General features: G+C 49.3%; 1 protein-coding gene across 2 annotated transcripts in view; it reads right to left on the minus strand.

Moving 5' to 3' along the window:
• Positions 1-20,592, minus strand: part of HDLBP (high density lipoprotein binding protein) — a 42,229-nt gene extending 21,637 nt beyond the window's left edge. The window contains exons 1-3 of one of the 2 annotated variants that reach the window (XM_049802087.1): positions 20,451-20,592; positions 1,283-1,350; positions 633-745 (exon numbers count right to left, since the gene is read on the minus strand). In XM_049802087.1, coding sequence (XP_049658044.1) covers positions 633-708 — 76 coding nt within the window. In that variant the 5' untranslated portion in view covers positions 709-745; positions 1,283-1,350; positions 20,451-20,592. Of the gene's footprint in view, positions 1-632; positions 746-1,282; positions 1,351-5,595; positions 5,686-20,450 lie in introns of those variants that run through there. The other variant, XM_049802088.1, reaches the window with a different exon arrangement.
• Between the last annotated feature and the right edge of the window lie 56 nt (positions 20,593-20,648).

The following is a 20,648-nucleotide window of genomic DNA, read 5'->3' on the forward strand; positions in this document are numbered from 1 at the left end:
TTGTCAAGAAGGGCTTAATTAGGGGAGAACAGGCTGAACAGAAAGAAGTGAAAGGAACAGAGCAAGGTTGCAGGTCAGAAGGGGGTAAGACAAACATACACCCAAGAGAAAGGCAGAGAGAAGCACTACAGTTAGGGCAGAGTCCAGAGAAAGCCTGTACCCTATGTTCGACTCAGTTGTGCATTGGGCCATGCCAAGTGGGCCAGCTTGCAGCTGGAGGATGGGTGCCAAAACCCATCAGTGAGTCAGTTAATACAGTTATACTGACTTTCCCCAGCACCTGGCTGAGCAGAGGAAGGAAACAACAGCCCAGCACACTGATCCCATGAAGCTCTCTTGTAGCCCAATGCTCCACTCTTGCATGTGCCCCATCCCATGGCTAGCAGCATTGCTAGCCAGAGCAATATGAAGATCTGAGTCTTGCCTTCTCCTGGCCCTGCACTGTGCAGCATCACCACTGTGCTGCTGGTGGTGGAAAGCCAGAGTTTGGTGGGCCACCAATCTAGGAACGGAGAATGCAACATCTGCGCACTTGTGGGGAACCAGATGCATGGAGCGAGCTTGGATAACAGCAAGGAACCTTGCCTGTGCAGTTTGTATTTAGAGGCAGGAACTCAACTGTGTTTTCTCACCTTTCACCTGCTGCTGAGTCAGGCCGCTGCGGTGTTCAGCAAAGCTCTCCTGGGTCAAAACTGCCACGGAGCTCATTGTCGACTTCCCACCCACACACAATCCGGGTATGCCACTGGAAGAGACAGAGGTGGCAACACTATTACCAACACCATTCAAGATGCACAAAAGTCACTCCAACAAGACAAAGTATGTGTTGAGCACTTTTCCAGTCAGCCTCTCAAAAAGCACCTACAGAGCCAGAACAGCTGCCCAGTTCTCTTGTTGAACTAGATAGGAACTCAGGGGGACTATTTCTTCACAGCACAGTAGTCACCAAAACCAGAGCTCCTCATTAAGAAGGCAGAGGATGTGCAACCTAAGGTCACTGGAAAGGGGGACACCAGAAGTTGTTAAAGCATACTCTAATTAATCTATCAATTATTAATGGTGTGCAATTTTTAAATGAGTATCTGAAGGTCTGGATAGTCAGTCCAAGACCATCGTGTAACCCTGGAGAGAAAACAAAAAGCACCTAGGATGCTGCCTCTTCCTGAAAAAGACTTTTTAGGTGCCTGAACTCCTGCTGACTTAGGGATACACTCAGAAAGCCACTCTGATAAGCAAGCTCAGAAACAGCAAGATCTTTGGCTCTCCCAAAATAAGAACTTACCAGCTAAATGGTCAGTAGCCAGGGAGTCCGTCCTGTAAGCTGCCCGTTTGTCAGCCTGCCAGCTTTTGCTTTACAGAGGAAAAAAAAAAAATAAAAAAAAAATTATGTGACTGCTCCAAGACAACAGGAAAACATGACACCCCTGTTACTGTAACTTGCAAAAGAGCACTGTCTGTAGTGTGTTTCAAACTTGCACCCTATCCAAAATGTTCTCATACTGAGTCACATCTCACTATACTTTACCTGTCACTAGAGCTACAGGCAACACCACTATCTACTTAAACCTCACAGCAGGAAGCCTAGAGTAGCTACTCTTTCATCACACTGGCTACAAGAGCAGCCATCCAGTATCAGGCAAAAATACAGTCAATTAATAACAGATGTGCAAGATAGACATGAAATTTCAGGGTTGCAAGCAAGAGCATCAACATCTAGTCAGAGGAGACTAACAACCTGAAAACCTGCCAACAACACGGCCATCAGTCAGAAGTTAGGAATGTAGTTTAGTGGAGCTTGGGTGAATCAACACAGACGTCCTCACAAACTAAGGCAAACACTCAGGACTTTCCACACACAGCTGCTGGTCAGTCCACCTCTTCATTTTTTTATTGTAATAAGATCATGCACCAGGCACTGAACTCTGTCTCCAGGCCTAAGTCTGCAGGTTGGAAGGACAAAACCCATGCTGATTTACATGGACTATTTTAAATGTGTACACAAGATAGAACCAGGAAAAAAAATACACTGTTGGTGGGAGCTTTACATCTTCTGTATCTGTATCTGCAGATTTACTGAAAAAAGTATTTAGGAATATAAGTAAAAATGTAAAAGCTGGTACACCAGCTTCCCACACCTGGAGTCCCCCTCAGTGGTTACGTGTGCTGTCGCAGGGCTTGCACTCTCCAAAAATCTAGTGCCTCTGACTGCTCATGGGACAAGAGGCCCCTCTCCCACACAAACCCTGCAGTGCTGCTCAGACCTTCGTCTGACCACCAAACTCAAGACACGTCAGTAAACTGACAGCTGCTGTTTCTGACCTCCCCATGTGTCAGAAACAGGTCCCAAAAACACAGCATTGCTGATGAGGTGTCTCACATCACGCTTATGTTGTAGCACAGTAAGGGAAGGGGACAGCAACAGAAGGAAAGGAGGGAAGAGCAAGCAGAGCAGGGACGCAACTGGGCCATACAGGCCCGATCTGCACCTCAGTGAAGGTCAGAGTGTTTCCCCCTACTTCAACACACCTCTTATCAGGCATAAGGCAACACCACCTGCGCTATCAAAGCAACAGAGCTAATGTTGCAATTAATCCTGTAAGGATCTGCTACTAGGTGGCAGCTACCAGGACAGCCAGCCAGCCATGCTGTCTGTAGCACAGCTGTTGCAGCAGGCAGAGGCTCTGCAAGGCATTTGCTGGTATACATGAAAGTGTGGCCAGTAATCTGATCTCAGAGAAATACCCGAGTTCTCCTTGCTGTCCATGGTTACACCATGGTGTAACACATGGTTACATGTCCAGGGTACACAACTGCGCAGCTCAAGCTGCCGCAGAACCAAGGAAAGCGCATTAGCGGCGTGGCACCTGTCCCAGACTATTTTGGCAAGGCCTGCAGACTCAGCCATCGGCTCCTCCAGCCCGTTGGGTCGCTACTGACGGTGCCACCACCTCATGGCAAGCTGCAAATGGGAACAAGGGCAGGAACGAGAAGCATCCTAGACATCACAAGTAGCTGCCAAGGTCTGGCTAGAGCCTTGCTAATGGCACGGATGTGCTTCTAACTCTCATTTCTCAGGAAAGCACCACCTGGCTCATCTTGCATGTGCTCCGCTCCTTAGAGAAGGAGGGTAAGGATGAGAAGTCAGTGAACGACAGACACCCAATATAGCACCTGCCTGCGAGCCGCGACCTCAATGCACAGCTGCTGGTTTCACTGTATCCACACCAGCTGCAGAGATCTTCCTTGCAGCCTCCACCTCAGAGAACAGCCAGACACTCAAAGAGAAATCTAAGGGCAGTGTTTATCCATATGAATTTCTGCTTCATCACCCATACAGCAAGCTACGAACAAATGCTCTTCGTCTCCAGTAACCCCAAACATCTGGAATATTGTAGGCCTCAGGGATTAATCTCTGGCCAAAATTGGAGGCGGCCATCAGAATGGTATGTTAAAACGTAACATCAAAACCAGCAGCTCAGGCATTGCATTTGGAGCCCACACCTCCTCGACTTCCCACTTTAGGTTTTGAAACTAAGGTTACAGCTGCGTCATGCTAGCGTGTGGCTGACTGGGTCAACAGGTTTTGAACTGCCTAGTTTATGCACCGTCTGTAGCACAGGCTTTGTGCGCCAAAAGAAGTTTCAGAAGTCTAGAGCACACTTAGAATAAAGAGAACGAAATCATCCTAAAAATAACCTTCGGCAAGGGCCAGACCTAACCACAGGGGAAACATTTGTATGAAGAGAAACAAAAGCAAAGTCGTGAGTTACACTGCCAATACAATCAGTACTCGTGGACAGAAATGTCAGTTACGTGTTATTTAAAACTCTATTTAATAAAAATATTAGCATTTTGTTAATCGAGGTAGCTAAAGTCAGATGCAACTAGGATCGCATGCAGCAACAGGGCTGGGCTGGTTGTGGCAGCCACCGTCCTCTGTCAGACGTTCACGCAGGGCAGGGTGATGTCTTGGTAGGTGAGTGGTCATATAGGAAAATACTTGCTTTCTGACAACCGACTGGCTCTCCCAGATATTGAAGGCCCAGGCCCCTTGGTGTTGAAGGGATCACGCAGGCGGCCAGCTGCTGTGCAGCGCAACGGAGTCTTTCCCTTCGCAGCGATTCCTGAAGCAGTACATCTGAGAGCGCAACACGACCGGTGCCTTAGATGCAGCCAGGCTTACACCTGACCTGTCCGTCCCCTCTATTTGCTCTTCCACTATCGCCGTGACCTGCCACCTTCCCCCGTCACGTCCTGCCCTTGGATGGACAGGAGCTGTTCTGTGCCTGCCCAGCTGCTCACCGGAGCCCAGCCGACGAGAACATGCACCCGCCCGCGTCCTCCCGGCCGGCCCCGAGCGGGGGCAGGCCACGTCGGTGCTTCTCACGGGGGCCGGGGGAGTGCTTCCACGGCCGCGCACCGAGAGGGGCAGCCGGCCTCGGGGAGCGTCCGCCTTCCCCGGGTCAACGGCACGGAGCAGCGCGGAAGCAGGGGCGCCGCCGCGGCCGGGCGGAGAGCCGCCCCTCCGCGTCCCCCCGCGGTGCCCGGCCGCGCCGAGGAGCGCCGAGGTGAGGTGAGGCGGGGGAGCCGCCGGGCCCCGCGGGCCGGGCCGGGCCGGGCGGCGCCGCCAGCGCCACCTCAGCACTGCCGGCACCGGGGGCGGGGCGGCGCGGCGGGGCGGGGCGGCGCCCTTAAAGGGCCCGGCCGGGCCCCGCTGTCACCCGCGCCCCCCGCGCGGGGCTGAGCGGGGGGGACGGGGGGACGGCGGGGACATGGGCGAGCCTCAACGCACCGCCCGGGCGGGAACGGGGCCGGGAGCACGGCGGGCGGGGCGGTGGCGGCAGCCCCGGCCCGGCGCGGCCCTCTGGGCTGCAGGCCGGGGACGGCCGCGTCACGCAAGGGGGTGAAAGGTGCTCCCGCGGGGGGCCCGGTGACAGCCCCTCGAGCGCGGCCGGGCACCGAGTCCGGCGTTAGCACCTTCCCGACGTCCGCTCGCCCCCGCCGGTGGCCCGAGGCGCCCGCCCCTCTAGTCACGGGAGCAGCGGAGCCGCTCGGCCCCCGCGACCCGGGAGAAGGCTGCCCGCCGCCGGCACTCCGCCGGCTGATCCGGCGCTGGACGGACGCCCGCCCGCCGCCGAACCGTTTTGGCTCCTACCAGGCGCAAACCCTCCGACCACCGGAGACGACGCGGAGCCGCCCTGACCGCCGCCGCTACCCCTCTCCTCCCGGCGAGAGGGACCCCGGTCCGCGCCGCCCCCTCGCCACGCATCCGCGGGGCCCAGCGTCCCCATCGGCCCGGGCCCGGGACGGCGCCGCACCCCGGCGCTAACCCGACAGCTGCTGCCGGCCGGCACTGCCGTGTCGGCACCGGCGGCCGAGGCCGCGCCGCCGGGCCGGACTCCCAACCCCCCTCCCCGCCGGACTTGGCCCGGCCCGGCCGGCGGGAAGTTGGCCCGGAGTTTCCCGGCGGCGCCGACGCGTCGGTGCCGAAGGGGAGGAAGCGAGGCCGCGCCGCGCCGCTCCCCCCCCCTCCCGCCCCGCCAGCCTCCACGTCGGCCGCGGCGGAGGGGCCGCCCCCCGTCCCCCGTGACTCACTCCGGCCGGTGCCCGCTCGCCCGCCCTGCTGGAGAACCGGAGCGCTCCTGGGAGAGCGGCGCGGCGCCCGCCCCGGCGCCTATATAGGCCGGGCCGCTGCCAATCCCCGGCCCGCACGTCAGCGGGACATGCCCCTTCCCGGCGGGGCCGGCCCGCCACGCGTGCCCCGCGCCGCCGGGGGCGCCCCGCTGCCTGCCCGCCGCGGCGGAGAGGAGCGGAGCAGCGCTCCGGCCCGGGAGCCTGCGGCTCTGGCGGCGGCCCCGCTCCCGCCGCTCGGCCTGTCCTGGCGTGGCCCGGCCCGGCCCGCGGGGGCTTCACGGCGAGGGAGGAGAGCAGCGGGTGGCTTTCTGCGCGCCGCGGGGCCGAGCCGTCGCCTGCTCCCCGCCCCAGGCTGACACCCGCGGGAAAGCCCCCGGCCCCCTTCCCTCAAACAACGGCTTCACGGGCGGAAAGCGCCTCCCGGCCGTGGCCCGGGGGGACGCGAGGGCTGGAGCTGCTGCAGAAGCCAGCCCGCACGGCTGGCCGGCCCCGGCCCCTCTGCGGTCCTGGGAGTCAGTTCAGCTCCCCAGAGCTGAGAATTACCGACTTTGTTCGGCTGAGACCGGTTTCGTGCAGGGTTAGCGAGCTGGAGCAGCTCATGAGGGCTCCCATCAGTCTTAAAACCACGGCTGGCACTGGAGAGCAGCAAACACCTGGGGCCTCTGCCCTGTCCCACAAGTGAGGAGGGACACTGAGGCTCCAGCCCCAGAAGGGCACTTGTTCCTCTTGCGCAGTCTGTGTCAAAACAGCCGCTACCCGATGCGGAGGTTGCAGACAAGGGAAGGGGCAAAGTAGAAGGAAGATTAAAAAACATAAAATACCCCCCCCCCCCAAAAAAAAAAAAAACAAACACCCCTCTCCTTATTCCAGTCTCTAATTTGGCAATAGGGAAGAGTGAAGGAAGGGAAAGGCAAGCCAGCAAGCACAATACCCTCCTTTCCTGCAGTGAGAATGTTTATTAGAGTTTGTGCAATATAGATGTTTTTAATTATTAGCCCTGCACCCTGAGGGAACCGAGGAAAAAAACCCCAGTCACATCAGTGTAAAAATACATGGAATTTGAACTGATTTTTGCATTAGCTTGGTCTCTGCCCATTTTCCTACACAGGACTGATTTTCCTCATCATTCATAACTTGCACTTAGTGACTGGTTTTCTCATTCATGCCTTGCTCTCTCCTAGACCCTGGCAAACTAAACGTAAGAACCTGCTTTGCGGAGCTCTGACCACAGAAATTTGAGGTCTTTGGAATAACTGCTTTTGATTACATGCAGTAATTTTTACAGATATTCATGTGCTGTATTTATGGAAACATGGATGGTGTTTAGCCCTAACTAAAGTTATGATTACTTAGTATTATTGAACAAGAGTAATTTCTCTGGTTTTCCTCTCTTAATCCTGCAGCTGGGAGGACATCATTAAAGCATTTTAACTTTTTGACACTAACAATTTATCACTGTAAATAAAAATAAACTTGTGAGTGAAATCTGGAAGTATGTTAAAGGGAGGAGAAGAGTCGTCAAGAGTTGACATCCTGCCCAGGCACCACAATGATCCATCTCCCCCAGCCCCGGCCTCTCCTCAAAAAGTCTGTTGGTCTCTGCGAGGATGCAGGGATACTGCTCCAAGCACGGGGCTGCCGCACAGAAAGCGGCAACCACTGCTGCCACGTCATATATGCTCCAAGAGCTGGCTCAGGCTCCTCCGACAAAAAATGTCTAGGCTGCAGATGCCAGCAGCACCCCGTAAGACATGCAAGCAGGCTGGTGCCTACCGAGACAGAGGTGGCTCCTGCAAAAGCAGAGCTTCGGGGACCTGGGCAAACCACAGCACCTCCAGACTTCAGACACTTCTGCTTCCATGCAGCAGCTGGGAGTGTGGGGGGTTGTAATTTGGAACTTGGAGCCTAGCACTCTGAACCTCGGTCGAGGTGGATGATGCTTTTCTGGTGCTTTCACTCCCTTGTGTTTATCTCCCCAGTGCAAAGCAAGCAGCCTCCTTTCAACGCTCTAACTTTGCTGCATCCAATTAACTCTGACATCGGTAAGTACTGTGATCCCCTGTGCCAGGGAACCAGAGGAGCATCACAACCCCCAGACTAGAGCACCTTACTGAAACAGCAACATCCTTCTCCCTCAACTCCACCTCATTATCTGGTTCAGCAGGGGCCCTCTGTGGGGACATGCCACCTCATGGCTATGGGACAACCATATGCCCCTCTCCTGCTCCATCTGTGTAGTGCTGCTGCAGCCACTGGAGTTGCTAGGACATTATGGATTTCTGGCTTTTATCACAGCTTCCTCTCCAGGACTGTTTAAGAGGGAATCTTTGCCACATGTTTCTGCAGCTCTTCCTTTATTTACAGCTGCAAGTGGTGGGAGGGAAGCCTGCCAGGCCCAGAAGTTACTGGAAGGCCTAGAGCATCTCACTGCGTGCCACCCTCAAATAAAGATTTCTGCTGAGGGAAACCTGCCACAGGCTGTTGTCCTTGGAGGAAGACAGTAGTGGTGGGGAGAGCTCACCTTTCGTCACACATTCAGTAGGCACAGAAGTGTCCTGCGCATGGTCAAAAGCACATTTAGAGGGTGCTAGGAGGCCTATTTCAACCTGCCTCTTCTCCTGGCAGCACAATATTGACCATCTGCATCCCACCCTGTCCCTCTTCTTCAATAAGGCAATGGGGTACAGACAGAGAGAAGCCTGCAGGGACTGCTTGGTGCCTGTTCCATCTACTTGTCCACAAGTGCAATCTCACATCAAAAAAACCCCAAAACCCAAAGCAGGATGCTTGCCATGGAGATGTGTGTAAAATGGCTCCTCTATAAGCCAGGTGTAGGAATTTTTGATAGCCAAGGGGAAAGGAGACAGAAGGTGGTACCCAACCCCTTGACAAACACTAACCTGCCCCTCTCCCTCTAGCATCCTGTATTTTGGCAGCATTACAACAGAGCCTGGTTTCATGACTTGTGAGAACAACTGAAAAGGAAGCCTCCCAAAAAGAGCAGCAATGTGTGACAGAAAGGGTGGAGGATTGGGCAATACATAGTTTCCGTGGCTTATCAAATTGGCAGCTCTTATCACCAGTCTGAGGGAGGACACAGAAATGGACCAGCAAAAATATGGAACACACACAGAGATAAAACTAACACTGAACAGGTCTGGGATTTGTTTTTTTGGAACACGTGTTCACCAGTGTGAAAGAAAAGGCTGAGGAGTTAAGAAGCTTTCCATAATCACACCACTCCAGGAGTCTTGGGGAAGGGAGAGGAAACTTTCAGCTCCTTAAACCACTGGAGTAAAGACCACAAAAAGGTTGCTCTTTCCTGGCACATTCACCCTCAGCTGAGCTAGGATTTTGCAAAGGATTTCTTCTAGCCTGTTCTTATTTTCTGTTGTTATAAGAGATCCCTATTTTTCCTGCCAGAAACTGCAAACCTTATTTGGAAAGCAACCCAAGTATGCTCCAAAGAGTGTGTGCTGTGACTTTATTTCCTTTTAAATGTAACTCCAGATTTCTAGAACTATACAAATGAGCACGCTTTTTGTACTCTGGGTGCTTATCCCACACACTGAAGTCAGAGAACACCACAAAAGGACTACCCCTGAAAGTATCCATTTCAGCACATCCCTTACCAGTGGCATGAAGACAAAAGCAGTGGGGGAATACTTTGGATCACACTAGAAAAAGAAGTGGAAGAGGACTCAGGACACAGGGCACTTGTATACCAGGGAGTATTGGGGTTCTCAGCCAGAGCAAGCAAGATATGCCTCTTGGCTCTAAAGCTATCGCGATGGCTTGCCATGGGATCTTCCAATAGAATGTTTTTATTTCTACAGGAAAACCTCTATTAAACTGAAGTTAAAGGTCAAATTACAGAGATCCTTCTGCTAAGAGAATGAAAAAAAGTTTCATCATAAAAAATGACTGAACCCAAGTCCACACTGCTTATGTCTCAGTGACTTTGAGATCAGATTTCTTTATTTTTTCATGAGGAAGGACGCTTCCAGGGATATGCAGGTCAGGCACCTCTCTTCCCCATTCACACATCAGTACTAGGAAGGAATTATTCTGTAGGCTAAATTCTGCCCCTTGGCTGTACTTAATGCAACCCCCCCCCATCTTCAGAGGCCCGCTGTAAATACCCAAGTAGAGAACTGCTGGTAGAAACTCCAACCATTTAGTCATGTGAAGAAGGGAGGGAGATGGAAGGAAGATGAGCAACTGCACGTTTGTCTCACACAGGACCTAGGTGGTATAAGGGATCCCAGAAGAGTGTGACACCACTTGCCTTTCTCCTCATAAACCTATGTTATTTATGGAGGGTAATTCTCTTGCACAAGCAGAAGAAGAGCTGACCAGACATTGAAGGAAGGTGACTAACCTCAGCAGGCCTCTGAGGCCAAAATGGTTAAAAGACTTACTTCCTGGGCACCCTGACAATAAAATTATGCAACCATCAGCCAGCAAAACATATATACACTGCCCTTCCTAGACTATCACAGGGTGCTTTATGAAAAGGGGCAAGCAAAATAGGTAGGAAGAACAGGAGCAACTTACTGGTGTGGACAGAGTTCTAGTGTGAACAAGTAGCTTCAAGCCCTCTGACTGCAGAGAGAGGAAAAGCTGCTAGTTAAGTGGTAGATATGCATGTTTTACACGGGAAGACTGAGAAAACTAGATTTAGTGGTTAATGCAGACAAACCAGTCAAGAGGCTTGAGCCCTAGTCTTTAATTTTGCTGCTGATTTGGTGAATTGACCAGTGAAATTCTCTCGGTTGCCCTAGCTGCACACACACAGCAGTCTTGATTTACTCTGTGGACTCATTATTTCATTTCAGGTTGTTCAGAATGCTGTGATCCTGGGATGCCAGGTGCTAGGACAAAACAAATGCCATTTCAGAGATGAGGAAGAAAGTCAATGGACAGTTTAATAAAAATCAATCCAAAAGCAAAACAAAGAGAAGCCACAGGGAACAGGTCAGAGTCCGTCCTTCCACTTACACTGGGAGAGAAATCTGATTATTTAGCACAAACCTGGCTTTCAGGAGAAGTTAGGATTTCAAATAACCAAGATAAAATGGCATAGATAAACTGGAATGAGATGAAAACAGTAGTAATACATTCAGACCAAGAATGACTGAGGCAAATTTCCCACCTGTATTTTGGAGGTGGTTATAGGCAAATTTAGGGATTGAAAAGATTGTCAGCGTAGAAGCAAATTTCAAGTTCTTAGCCTTGGAGAGCAAATAAACACTTCGAAGAGGAATACTTTTTAAACATGAGGGACAAAACGAAATACAGTATCTTCCCATGTTGCTTTACAGTTTCACAGTAAAGCAAAATACTGACTTGACTCAAGAACTGGAAAAGAGATTCAGAAAACAAGGATTCCCAATATATTGCCTGGAAAGCGACAATAGCACAGAGTAGCAGAAACAAAAGAAATAACAGAAGTTCAGAACATCCTGCAACAGGCTGGCAGTCTGGGTGTCCAGGGTCTCTAGTCCAACCTCCTGCTTGAAGCAGGGTCAGACTAGGGTGTTCAGGGCTTTCTTTAGTCAGGTCTTGAAAACTTCAAAGCTGCAAAAACTTTCTGGGCAACCTCTTCCAACACCTAACTCTCCTACCAGTAAAAGAGGTTTCTTACTTGCAGTCAGAACCTTTAATTTAAATTTTGGTTCTTTATGCTGATCTGAACTTGCTTTTTAATTTAAATTACCACCACACTGTGTGCTCATCATACACAGGTGCTTTCAGAGTGGTGCTGCAGCAGTGCTCTCTGTTCAACCTGCACTGCAGAAGAAAAAAAAAAAAATCTTCCACGAATAATTAGCTGAGAGCTACTTCCCAAAGCCTGCTAATATCACAGTTACCCAAGAAGAGAGGATTGCAGAGATACTGCACAACAAAGCACACGCTATTTCCTTTCTGTTCTTCAAAAGGAAACTTTCACTTCACCCTCCTTTGGCTACAGGGTTGGAGCTCTTTTGTTTACCTTTTCAGTGTCTCTTGTTCCCTCTCCCTTGGCAACTGCAATATAAAATGAACACGTGGCAATTTTTTTTTTTTTTTTTTTTTTTTTTAAAGAGATGTTGCCAGAAGCTGTCATGCACTACACATCACACAGCTTGGAAAGGCAAGGGACTTGCAAGCCCTACACTTGCCTTTTTTCACAATAAGTGTCATATATTCAGAAAATTCAAAGCTAACCGTGTCCCTCAGCTTGAATGTGTCACCATGCTCCCCAAGACCCTCCTAGAGGTACTCTTAGGCTGATGTTTTGCAGGGCAGGATTTAAGGACCTGCTTACAGCAGTTTATAAAGATGACAACCACTTCTTTTCAGAGAGACTCAGTTAGGTAAGTATATACAGCAAATGAAGAAAAAAAAATTAGGTGGCAAACTAAATGAGATGTCCCAACTGACATTTTTCAGGGGGGCAGGGGGACAATTTGCAACTTAAGCATGGAAACTTTAAACAGAAATTTATTTTTGTCTGTTTCATTTTTTATAAATCTTGCTTAGCTACTTTGATTCTAGGTATTGTACAGAAAAACCTAAGCAAGGTTGTTCACGGCTCCTTGAAAGCTTTTAAAGATTCCTCAGTTACTAATGTTTATTGGATAACAAAGACTTAAGAGAATGCCAGAGCTCCATTTTAATAAACTTTCTATATGCTATGGTATGTTTTCCTCCCAAGTTCCAGTTCCCCAAGTCACATGGCTTCACAAGACTCTCCAATTCTGTATTTTTTTTTACTTTACTTCTATCTTTCAGTTACAATAAGCACTTTGAAAATATGATCCAGAAAAGTTAGCATTATTGGGACAAAAACCTCAAAAGAATAAAATAATTAAACTTGCAGGGAAGCTTTGTTTGGAGAGGGAAGAAGCAATTTAAAATTGAAAAAGAAAATCTTCAGTTTGGCAACAATTCCTTTGAAAAATCATTAAAGTAAATAACCAATTCCAACTGCCACTTTTTAAAAGCGATGATAGGACCCTCGCTATTTAAGCGCAGCCTTCCCTTTGTCCTATTCATAGCACATGCAACAGGGGCTCAACATATCCACAGACAAGCACTAATTCCTAATCTCTACTAGGCCAAGCAAAAGGCTCTTCATGTGTTAGACAGAATTACATCACGGTGATCTAAACTGACAGTGAAAAAACCAGACAGTCTTCTCTTCCAAATCTGCAAGGCCACTCTAAGCCTGCTATGAAAGAAGAGAGAGAGATAGTGAGAACGCGGAGTAAAACTATTTCCACTGATTGTTACAAATAATATTATTTTATGCTTAAAACCTCTTTTCATAACTGAATAATTTCCAGTTCCACCCCGCTCATCTTCGGGCTGAACTAGAAGGGTACACATGCCATTTTAGGTACAAATTTTTTTGCTTTGATACCTCACGCTGTACAGTCCTCCACCCACACATTGTTATTGTCTTTTGGATTAACAGAATAGTGCCCTGAGCAATACAAATTTTCAAATAAAAAAGAGGAGTTACCATTTCTTAAATTTCCAAGAACTCCTAAACTCCTCTAAATATTCGCTGTTTGCTCTCATTTTTACCCACAACTCTGCTGCAATCAACTGAGCCATCAACTCAGTATTTTAATTTCATGAATTTATAAGAGCAGGTGTAGAACTTTAAAGTTTCCTCAATGCTACTTAACCAGCTCTACTTTTAAGCAAGAGTCACAGATCTACCACTTGCTATTCTCCAGAGGTTTCAAGGGTCCTTGTAACACCATGTGCCTAAATCCCAGCAGGCTGAAGTATTCATTTTGAAAACAAAAGCATATGCAGTAACAGGCCAGCCATAACATATTCCCGTTCCATACTCTCACCCTGCCTGCTCTGTGAGTTGTTCTCAGCTTTCAACTGCTCCAACACAGGTTTATGTTCAGCTTTATCACTTGAGCAGAGATAACAGCAAACTTACTTTCTACTGTGCAATGGAAATGGTCGGGGCCTGGTTTGCAAAGAGCAGAGCCCCGCTCCCCTCTCCAGGAAGGGCAGGGGGGGTCAGACAGCCAACACCATCTCCAGTGCCCCCTGGAGAGACACAAACACCCCCAGCTCCTCACCCAAGGTTGCAGCTGGGGCAAGCAGCAACAAGCCCATTTTGATTGCTCCTGGCCTCTTGCCCCACTGGAGCTTTCTCTGGCTTTGCCTCTGCCCCTGCCAGTAGGGAAATCTTCCTTACTTCAACTCTGGCCCTTACGCTCTTCCTTTTTCCTAACTCAGCCCATGTACTCATCCCATGCCTGAGGCCCCTGTTCCTGCCACACAGCCTGGCCTAGGCTTTGTTTGCCACTCATCTTTGGCAAATATCCAGTTTATTTTGTGAAATATCCAGTTTAATTCTCAGTGCCAGAAATGCAGGGATAGACAGAAACACCATAGCGGAAACAACAGGAAGAGAACCAGAAAGTGGTACTACTGTAGCTGGCATCACCCAAGTTGAGCAACAGCCATCAAGGTGTTCAGTGTTCCTCTAAAAAAAGGCCTTTGCTGATTTTTCAGACAACCCACTGCAAAAACCTTTTAAATACTAGTCAACCAGAACTAGAAGGGGTGGGGGAAAAGGGACAGGGGAGCAATGCCCACGCTACGTGCCAATATCCTAAACCAAGCCTGACGTTTGAATGATGCAAGAAGATCATTCCAGTTATCCAACCCTTGATGAAAAATATGCTAGAGGTTAGCTTTATGAAAGCTAGCCATACCAGCCTTATGATATTTATTATGAGATACGATACCAGTAACCTTCCTTTAAAACCAGGGTCCTGATATGCACCTTATCACCTGGCCCGTGTACAGGTCAGACAGCACTTTTATGGGCTTTGACAGAGACCCCAACAAGCAATTACCAGCTTACTAACAGAGAGGAAAGGCTGGGTGCTGCCACCTCCAAGCTGAAGAGTAATAGTCAAAACATGGCAGAGTTCCAAGTCTTTCCTCCTTAAAATCCAGTCAGTTGCTGGGGTATCTGACTACTAAATGCATAACTACAGCACACGAGTATCAATTGTCATGATAATAGCACTTGCTTCCAAAAATTTTCATTCACAGGCCTTTCTTGTGCAGGTAAAAGGTATGGTGTACACACAAGTTATATGCATGGATGCTTTTACCAGAATCACCCTGATTTGTGACATATGTTTATATGCAAGTCACTTGTGGAATTCTGTTTGTTGGTTTGGGGTTTTTTGTTTGCTTGGGTGTTCGTTTTCTTTTCTTCCATTAATGCTAACTAAATCCATCGGTTCCAGCCCCAAACGTTTCCCAAATGGTTCTTTCTCATCAGTGAAAAATCTTTAGAAATGACAAAACTGTTGCTGGAAAACAGTTCCAGACACCGTGCTGCTGAGTGTAAGAGAATCTGGTACTACTTCCATTTTGCATCAACAAGTAAAACCATTTTACTTTGCAATTAATAAACAGCGTCATTTAAGGGAGGTTGCATGAGTATTACTGTGCCATTCAATCCTCTCAAAGGCAAAACTTTTCCTGTGAATCATCATTTCTTGGTGTCTTTAAGCTACTGAACCAATCCCTTCTTACAGGGCTGTTTTTCCATTGAAGTTAAACTCATTATGATTTCCTCTAACCAAGCCTTTTGTGGTCCATCTTTTCTCTCAGGTTTCTCCCTGTTTCTTTCTGGCTGCTGCTTTGCAAGCGCCTCTTTTGTGACTGTAGCTGGACACAGCTCCTTGCTTCAACCCCTGCTCCTCACAAAAGAGTGACATGCTTCCGTCGCTGCCTCAGCAACACCAGCCAGCTCCCACGGTACGGGCAGCTGTGGCCAAGGTCAGCCCTCTGCACCCGTACGGCCGCTGGACTGAGACTGCCCTGCTCCACCTGCCTGCCCCTTTGGCTCCACTCAGGAACCTGCTCCTGGCACTGGGGCCACATGCTGCTCCTGCTGGGGCCAGAGGTTTCTTCCCCAAGTCCAACAATTGCCAAATGTGTGATTAAAGAGACTTCAGCGAGGTAAGAGCATTGCTAGGACCCACAAGCATAATGACAAGTTTTTCTCCCCCCTCTAAATACCACTACCATTTTGTTTTATTTAGAGCAGTAAACGGAAATCCAACCAGCTTGCTTATACGCAAACGTGTACGTAAATGCACAGCCCCATCTTCTTTGCAGAAGCTACCTATTTAGCCCTTCCCAAAACACAGGAACACACAGACACCAAGCCAAAGTTACAGTACACTGAGATTAAACCAAATGGGTTTTTTTGAATCAGCTGAAGTCAAGAAATTAACACTGCAAGGGATAAATGTACCTAAGGTATTTACATGCTAGTATATCTAGTAATAATATGCAAAATATTAGTAGATAAATTCAAAGCTTGAAAGACCTACCAGCTGCAAGATTCAACAAAATTGAACCAGTCATGAGAGACAAGTGAAGCTGACCAGCAAGTTCAAACACAAGTATCTGTATTATATGGTAGCTGCTAGAAAGGATACTTGTATTTCTGAGAGACTGCTGGGAAAATACCAGAGCTTGTGTGGGTAGAAACACCTTTAGATCACCTAAAAGATGGAAAAAAGAACCACTTTGGCTTTAACATATGTAAGTTTCTTATGACACAAAATAAACCCAGAACACTCATCACATCCTGACTACCTTTCCTTGATAGAATTAAAACCTTAAAGACATAAATCTTCTAGCAACCCAAAGTCACATAAAATATTCAAAATAAAGCAGCTTTTCCCCCTGCTTTGGCTAGAGCGTTTCCTCCTGGTTTATTGATACATCTTTTTTCAACCCCACTCCCTGATTCTCTTCCACTGAAGTCACACCGTGAGAGCTACGGGGCAACATCAGTTCACAGAAGGAAGATGGGGAAAAAGGCCACAAGAATTATTAGGTATGCAGGACTCCTCCATTTATAATGGTAATGTAAATCAAAAGATTTTTAGTACATAAACAGTCTTTCTTTTAAAGCTAAAGGACACATAAATATAAAGCCACATGCTGAATTCTCTCAGTTATAATTCCACATCCAGGATAAACCTGGATGTGGAAAGCCAGGTTTATCCTGCCAAAATTATTCTAAAACTAGGAATTTCTAAAATGAAAAGAGCTCTTGAAACAAGCCCCGAACTCAGGATGCCAGACTCCTGCCTGAATTACCAGCCTAGCACAAGCACCTGGGGTCCGCAGACCAGCTCTAGGCGTCTCTTGAGCTCCTCCACAATCCCTCCCCTGACAGGCCCTGCTGACCAGGACCCTCTCTTCCACTCCAAGCACAGTCTCACAGCCCACGATAAATACCACAGCCTCCTGGCAACATGGACTCTGCTGGAATAGCTTCTAGACCAAAGCCCCAGAAAAACCAATAAGCAAAACAAAAAGACCACCAGCAAACCCCACCACGCTACACAATACAGCCTAACACTCTCTTCTTTCAAGGTTAAGGTAATTAGGAAGAGGAACAGAGGCCTAATCCTGCAGCTGGGTTTTAATTTCCTATCTCTTCTTTATCTGTTTTCATATTTTAATACAAATAACACCTACTTCATTCTTGCACAGACCCATATTGCAAAAGTTTCACAGGGTCTGGGCCTCTCAGTAACGTGCTCTTGGACAAGTTAGACTCCTTACATCCTGGGTGAACATGCCTTTCTCAGCCCCCTTTAAAAACCCCTGTTGCAACTTCTTTAGCCATGCATGTCTTTGTTAAGATTGTAACAACATCTCCATAAGGGTAACACTGCAGAGAGGAGGCTATTATTGTGCTTGATCCACAGGGCGCTAAAAGGCTTGTATTTCTTGTTACCATGTCTTGCCAGGGTATGCTTGGGTGCCTACTCCTGCTAAGGATGCGACTGACTTATCTGCCAACTTCTCTCTTTTTGGCGGCAAGCAAAGTGCAAAGGCAGTTTCCAGACCCTGTCTTTACTGCTTGCCCGTTTCAAAACGCCCATGAGGACACTTGCCAGAGTCTTGCTATTTTGCTTTAAGGCTCATTTTATAAGCTCTGCACAGTATAGGCCTGAGGATTTCCTTCTGTAGAATTCTTGAATACAAACCAAAGTTGCACCATTGTTGAATGACTTTTTTTTTTTTAAAGGAGAAACAACACTTTCACATAAATCTCATATTCTACAGAAACCCATGCCTCAAATTATCAGATAACCTCCCAGTCATGGTGAATGAACTTTTTCAGCCATATACCCGCATTCAGTTTGAACACTGCAGACCAGTCTCAGTGCTACTGCTGACTACTCTAACCATCTGACTGGTAGTGACCTGGGTGAATTACCCAAATTCTCACAGCAGCACAACCCTAAGTGCATTTGTACCAGCTTAACATGCTTCTATATGCAAAGGGAGGAGTATGTTTTGGGAAAGGCACTATCAGCTGAAATACTGTAACCGATAAAACACCCCAGTTTTTTTTTGAAAAAGCATAAACTGCACAGGCTGGCTTGTCTGGGATGGCTCTCCACTCTGATAACAACTATGAAATCCAAGGTTACAGATTGCTCTTATAGTAGACCATACTGTCTTCAGGAGCAGCTTAATGTAAACTGCAAGAAAGACTAGCTACTTGACTAAGAACAACTGCCTTTATCCTACCAAAAATAAGTGACTATTGTTACCATTATGCTACAATGATAATGTTATGATTCAAGGGGAAATCTCTTCCCTGATCATCCCAGCCTAGAGAAGCGAGACCAGTGAGAAAGTGGGGAACACAATAACCTTTAATATGTAAGAAGTAATGCCATAATTTTTCACCTTTTCAGGCAGAACTGGGGGAGAGGAGGGAAAGAAGACAAGAAATCAGCTTAGCTTGCAACAAAGGAGGAGACAGGAGTATGTGTCACGCTATCAGGAGCGAAACACTGGAACAATTTATATAGGACAAACAGAGCATCTTAACCACTTCTTAGAAGCCATTTAGAAAACAGTCTTTTGAGAACGATCCAGGTTTACTATGTCTTGCTGTAGTGGTGAAGCTCAGAGTAGATGTTCACACTGCCTCTTCTACCCTACATTTACAGGCCTCCAGATATTGTTACCTCCACATCTAGCGAGAGCTTTTCCTGTGCCTGTCATTCTGATCTGTGAAAAACTATACTACTGTGGACTTTTTTGGAAGTAAAAGGTTGGGGGTTTTTTTGTGGCTTGAGTATGTGGGTGGCCCTGCCTATGATGTGGGTCATGCTGTATGAAAATCCATGTACAAACAGGAAGACTGTTTTTTCCAACAGCTTAAATCTAAACAAACAAAGGGTTGGAGAAACAGAGCTTTAGCAGACACACAGCTATAAATTACATTATTGCTTCCTTTCCTGCCTTGCCTCTGATGTATATTCCTCTACCAGAGGGAAGGATATCCAATCCACCTATGAAATGATACATGAAACACCACTTTCCAATCTGGTTTGGGGTGGGGTGAGGGGAGAAAGCCATTATACTAGCTGTTCAATCATCTTCTAATTGAAAACAATTGTGTAGCATTTGGATAGCAACAGTAGGAAAAATGGAGACTAAATCAGGCAGCAGCTTCACTCGCCTTACTAAACAGAGAACTTGCAATAAAGCAATACAGCATATATCTGTGTGCAGAATTTTCTCTGTCATTACACAACAGCACAGGAAAAGAAATGGCTCCTTCAAACTCCTTGGGACTGAATGTCTCTAATCTTCACTTCCCAGCTGCAGAGTTGTGAATTGGCATTCAAATTCTAAACCAGAGCTGCGAATTCAAGGACCTTGGCTCATCTTATCAGTTATGAGTGAGCTGCTGTCGCTGTTACTAACATTCCCAGCATGACCTGCTGTCTTGCTTCTCATCTTCCAGTGGAATGAATTGCTCTTGCCAGTCAGGAATCCTTCCTACTGTTTGGGGAAGGCCAGCAATGGGAAGCACTACTTATGCGTCAAGCCACTTCAGCTATACCCAAGCTGGGCCCGAGAATCATGAACTCCCCACACTTAACGCTCTTCAGAATCACCCTGTTCTACAAATAACCGGCAATAAACCCACCCTACAGAACCAGAGAGCAGTCCGGTAAAGAGGCAGAATATCCCCTCTATCACACAGACGCGCCTGGCTCTACCTGAAGAGCCTCAGGTGAGGCAGAAGCCCTTCTCCAGAGCAGACCGTGACCGGAGCCTCGGCTTTCGGGCCCTCCGGCGCGGCGAGAGGGGACTGCCTCACCTCTCCAAGCTCTCCGGAGCAGACCGAGCCTGGGGACACAGGACGGGGTCCGCCGCCGTGCCAAGGGGGCGGGCGGGGGAAAGCGTGGCGACCGCACCCGCGCCGTCACGGCTGCAGGCGTCCCCGTCCCCGCAGGGCCGGCCCGGGAACACCCCCGGTTGAGCCGCGGGGCGGAGGGGAAGCGGGGCATGACTCATGGTTTTTTGCCCGCTCCTCGGCTGGCACCGGAGCGTTGCCCGTCGCCGACGCAGCGCGGGGCGGCCGCTGCCAGAGGGGACCGGCGGCGGGGGAGGCGGGCGGCGGGGGAGGCCGGCGAAGCGCGCCCCTCCGCACCCCTTCTCGATGGTGGGGGTGGGGGGCGCCCCGGCGGCACGTGGCCCACCCGGCGCCAATCGGGAAGGCCGAGACCATAGAGCAGAGCCGGGCGCCCGCTAGACATTCCGCCCGCGGAGCCCGTCTCTCTGCTGCCGCCATCTTGTTGGAGGCAGCGGAACGCGGCCGGCGGCAGGGCCAGGGCCGGGCCAGGGCCCGCGCCCTCCTCCCGCTTCCCTGAAGCGCTCCCCACCCCCCGCCGCCCTCCCGCGCGGCCGGCGCCACCGGGCACCGGGACCGGCTTTACCTCTAGTAGGCCCGCAGCGAAGCCTATGCTGGGTACAAGGCCGAGGGGCCGGCCGCCATCTTGGTAAAGAAAAGGGCTGTGCGTGACCTACCAACATACGGGTGGTCCCTCCCCCACGTACCCTTAGCCGGCGGGTTGCTATGGGAATGGGGCGGACGCATGCGCGCCGGCCACGGCGCCGCACCTCCCGGCCCCGCC

The sequence above is a fragment of the Accipiter gentilis genome, chromosome 6 (genome assembly GCF_929443795.1).
Source record: "Accipiter gentilis chromosome 6, bAccGen1.1, whole genome shotgun sequence".
NCBI classification, from domain to species: Eukaryota; Metazoa; Chordata; class Aves; order Accipitriformes; family Accipitridae; genus Astur; species Astur gentilis.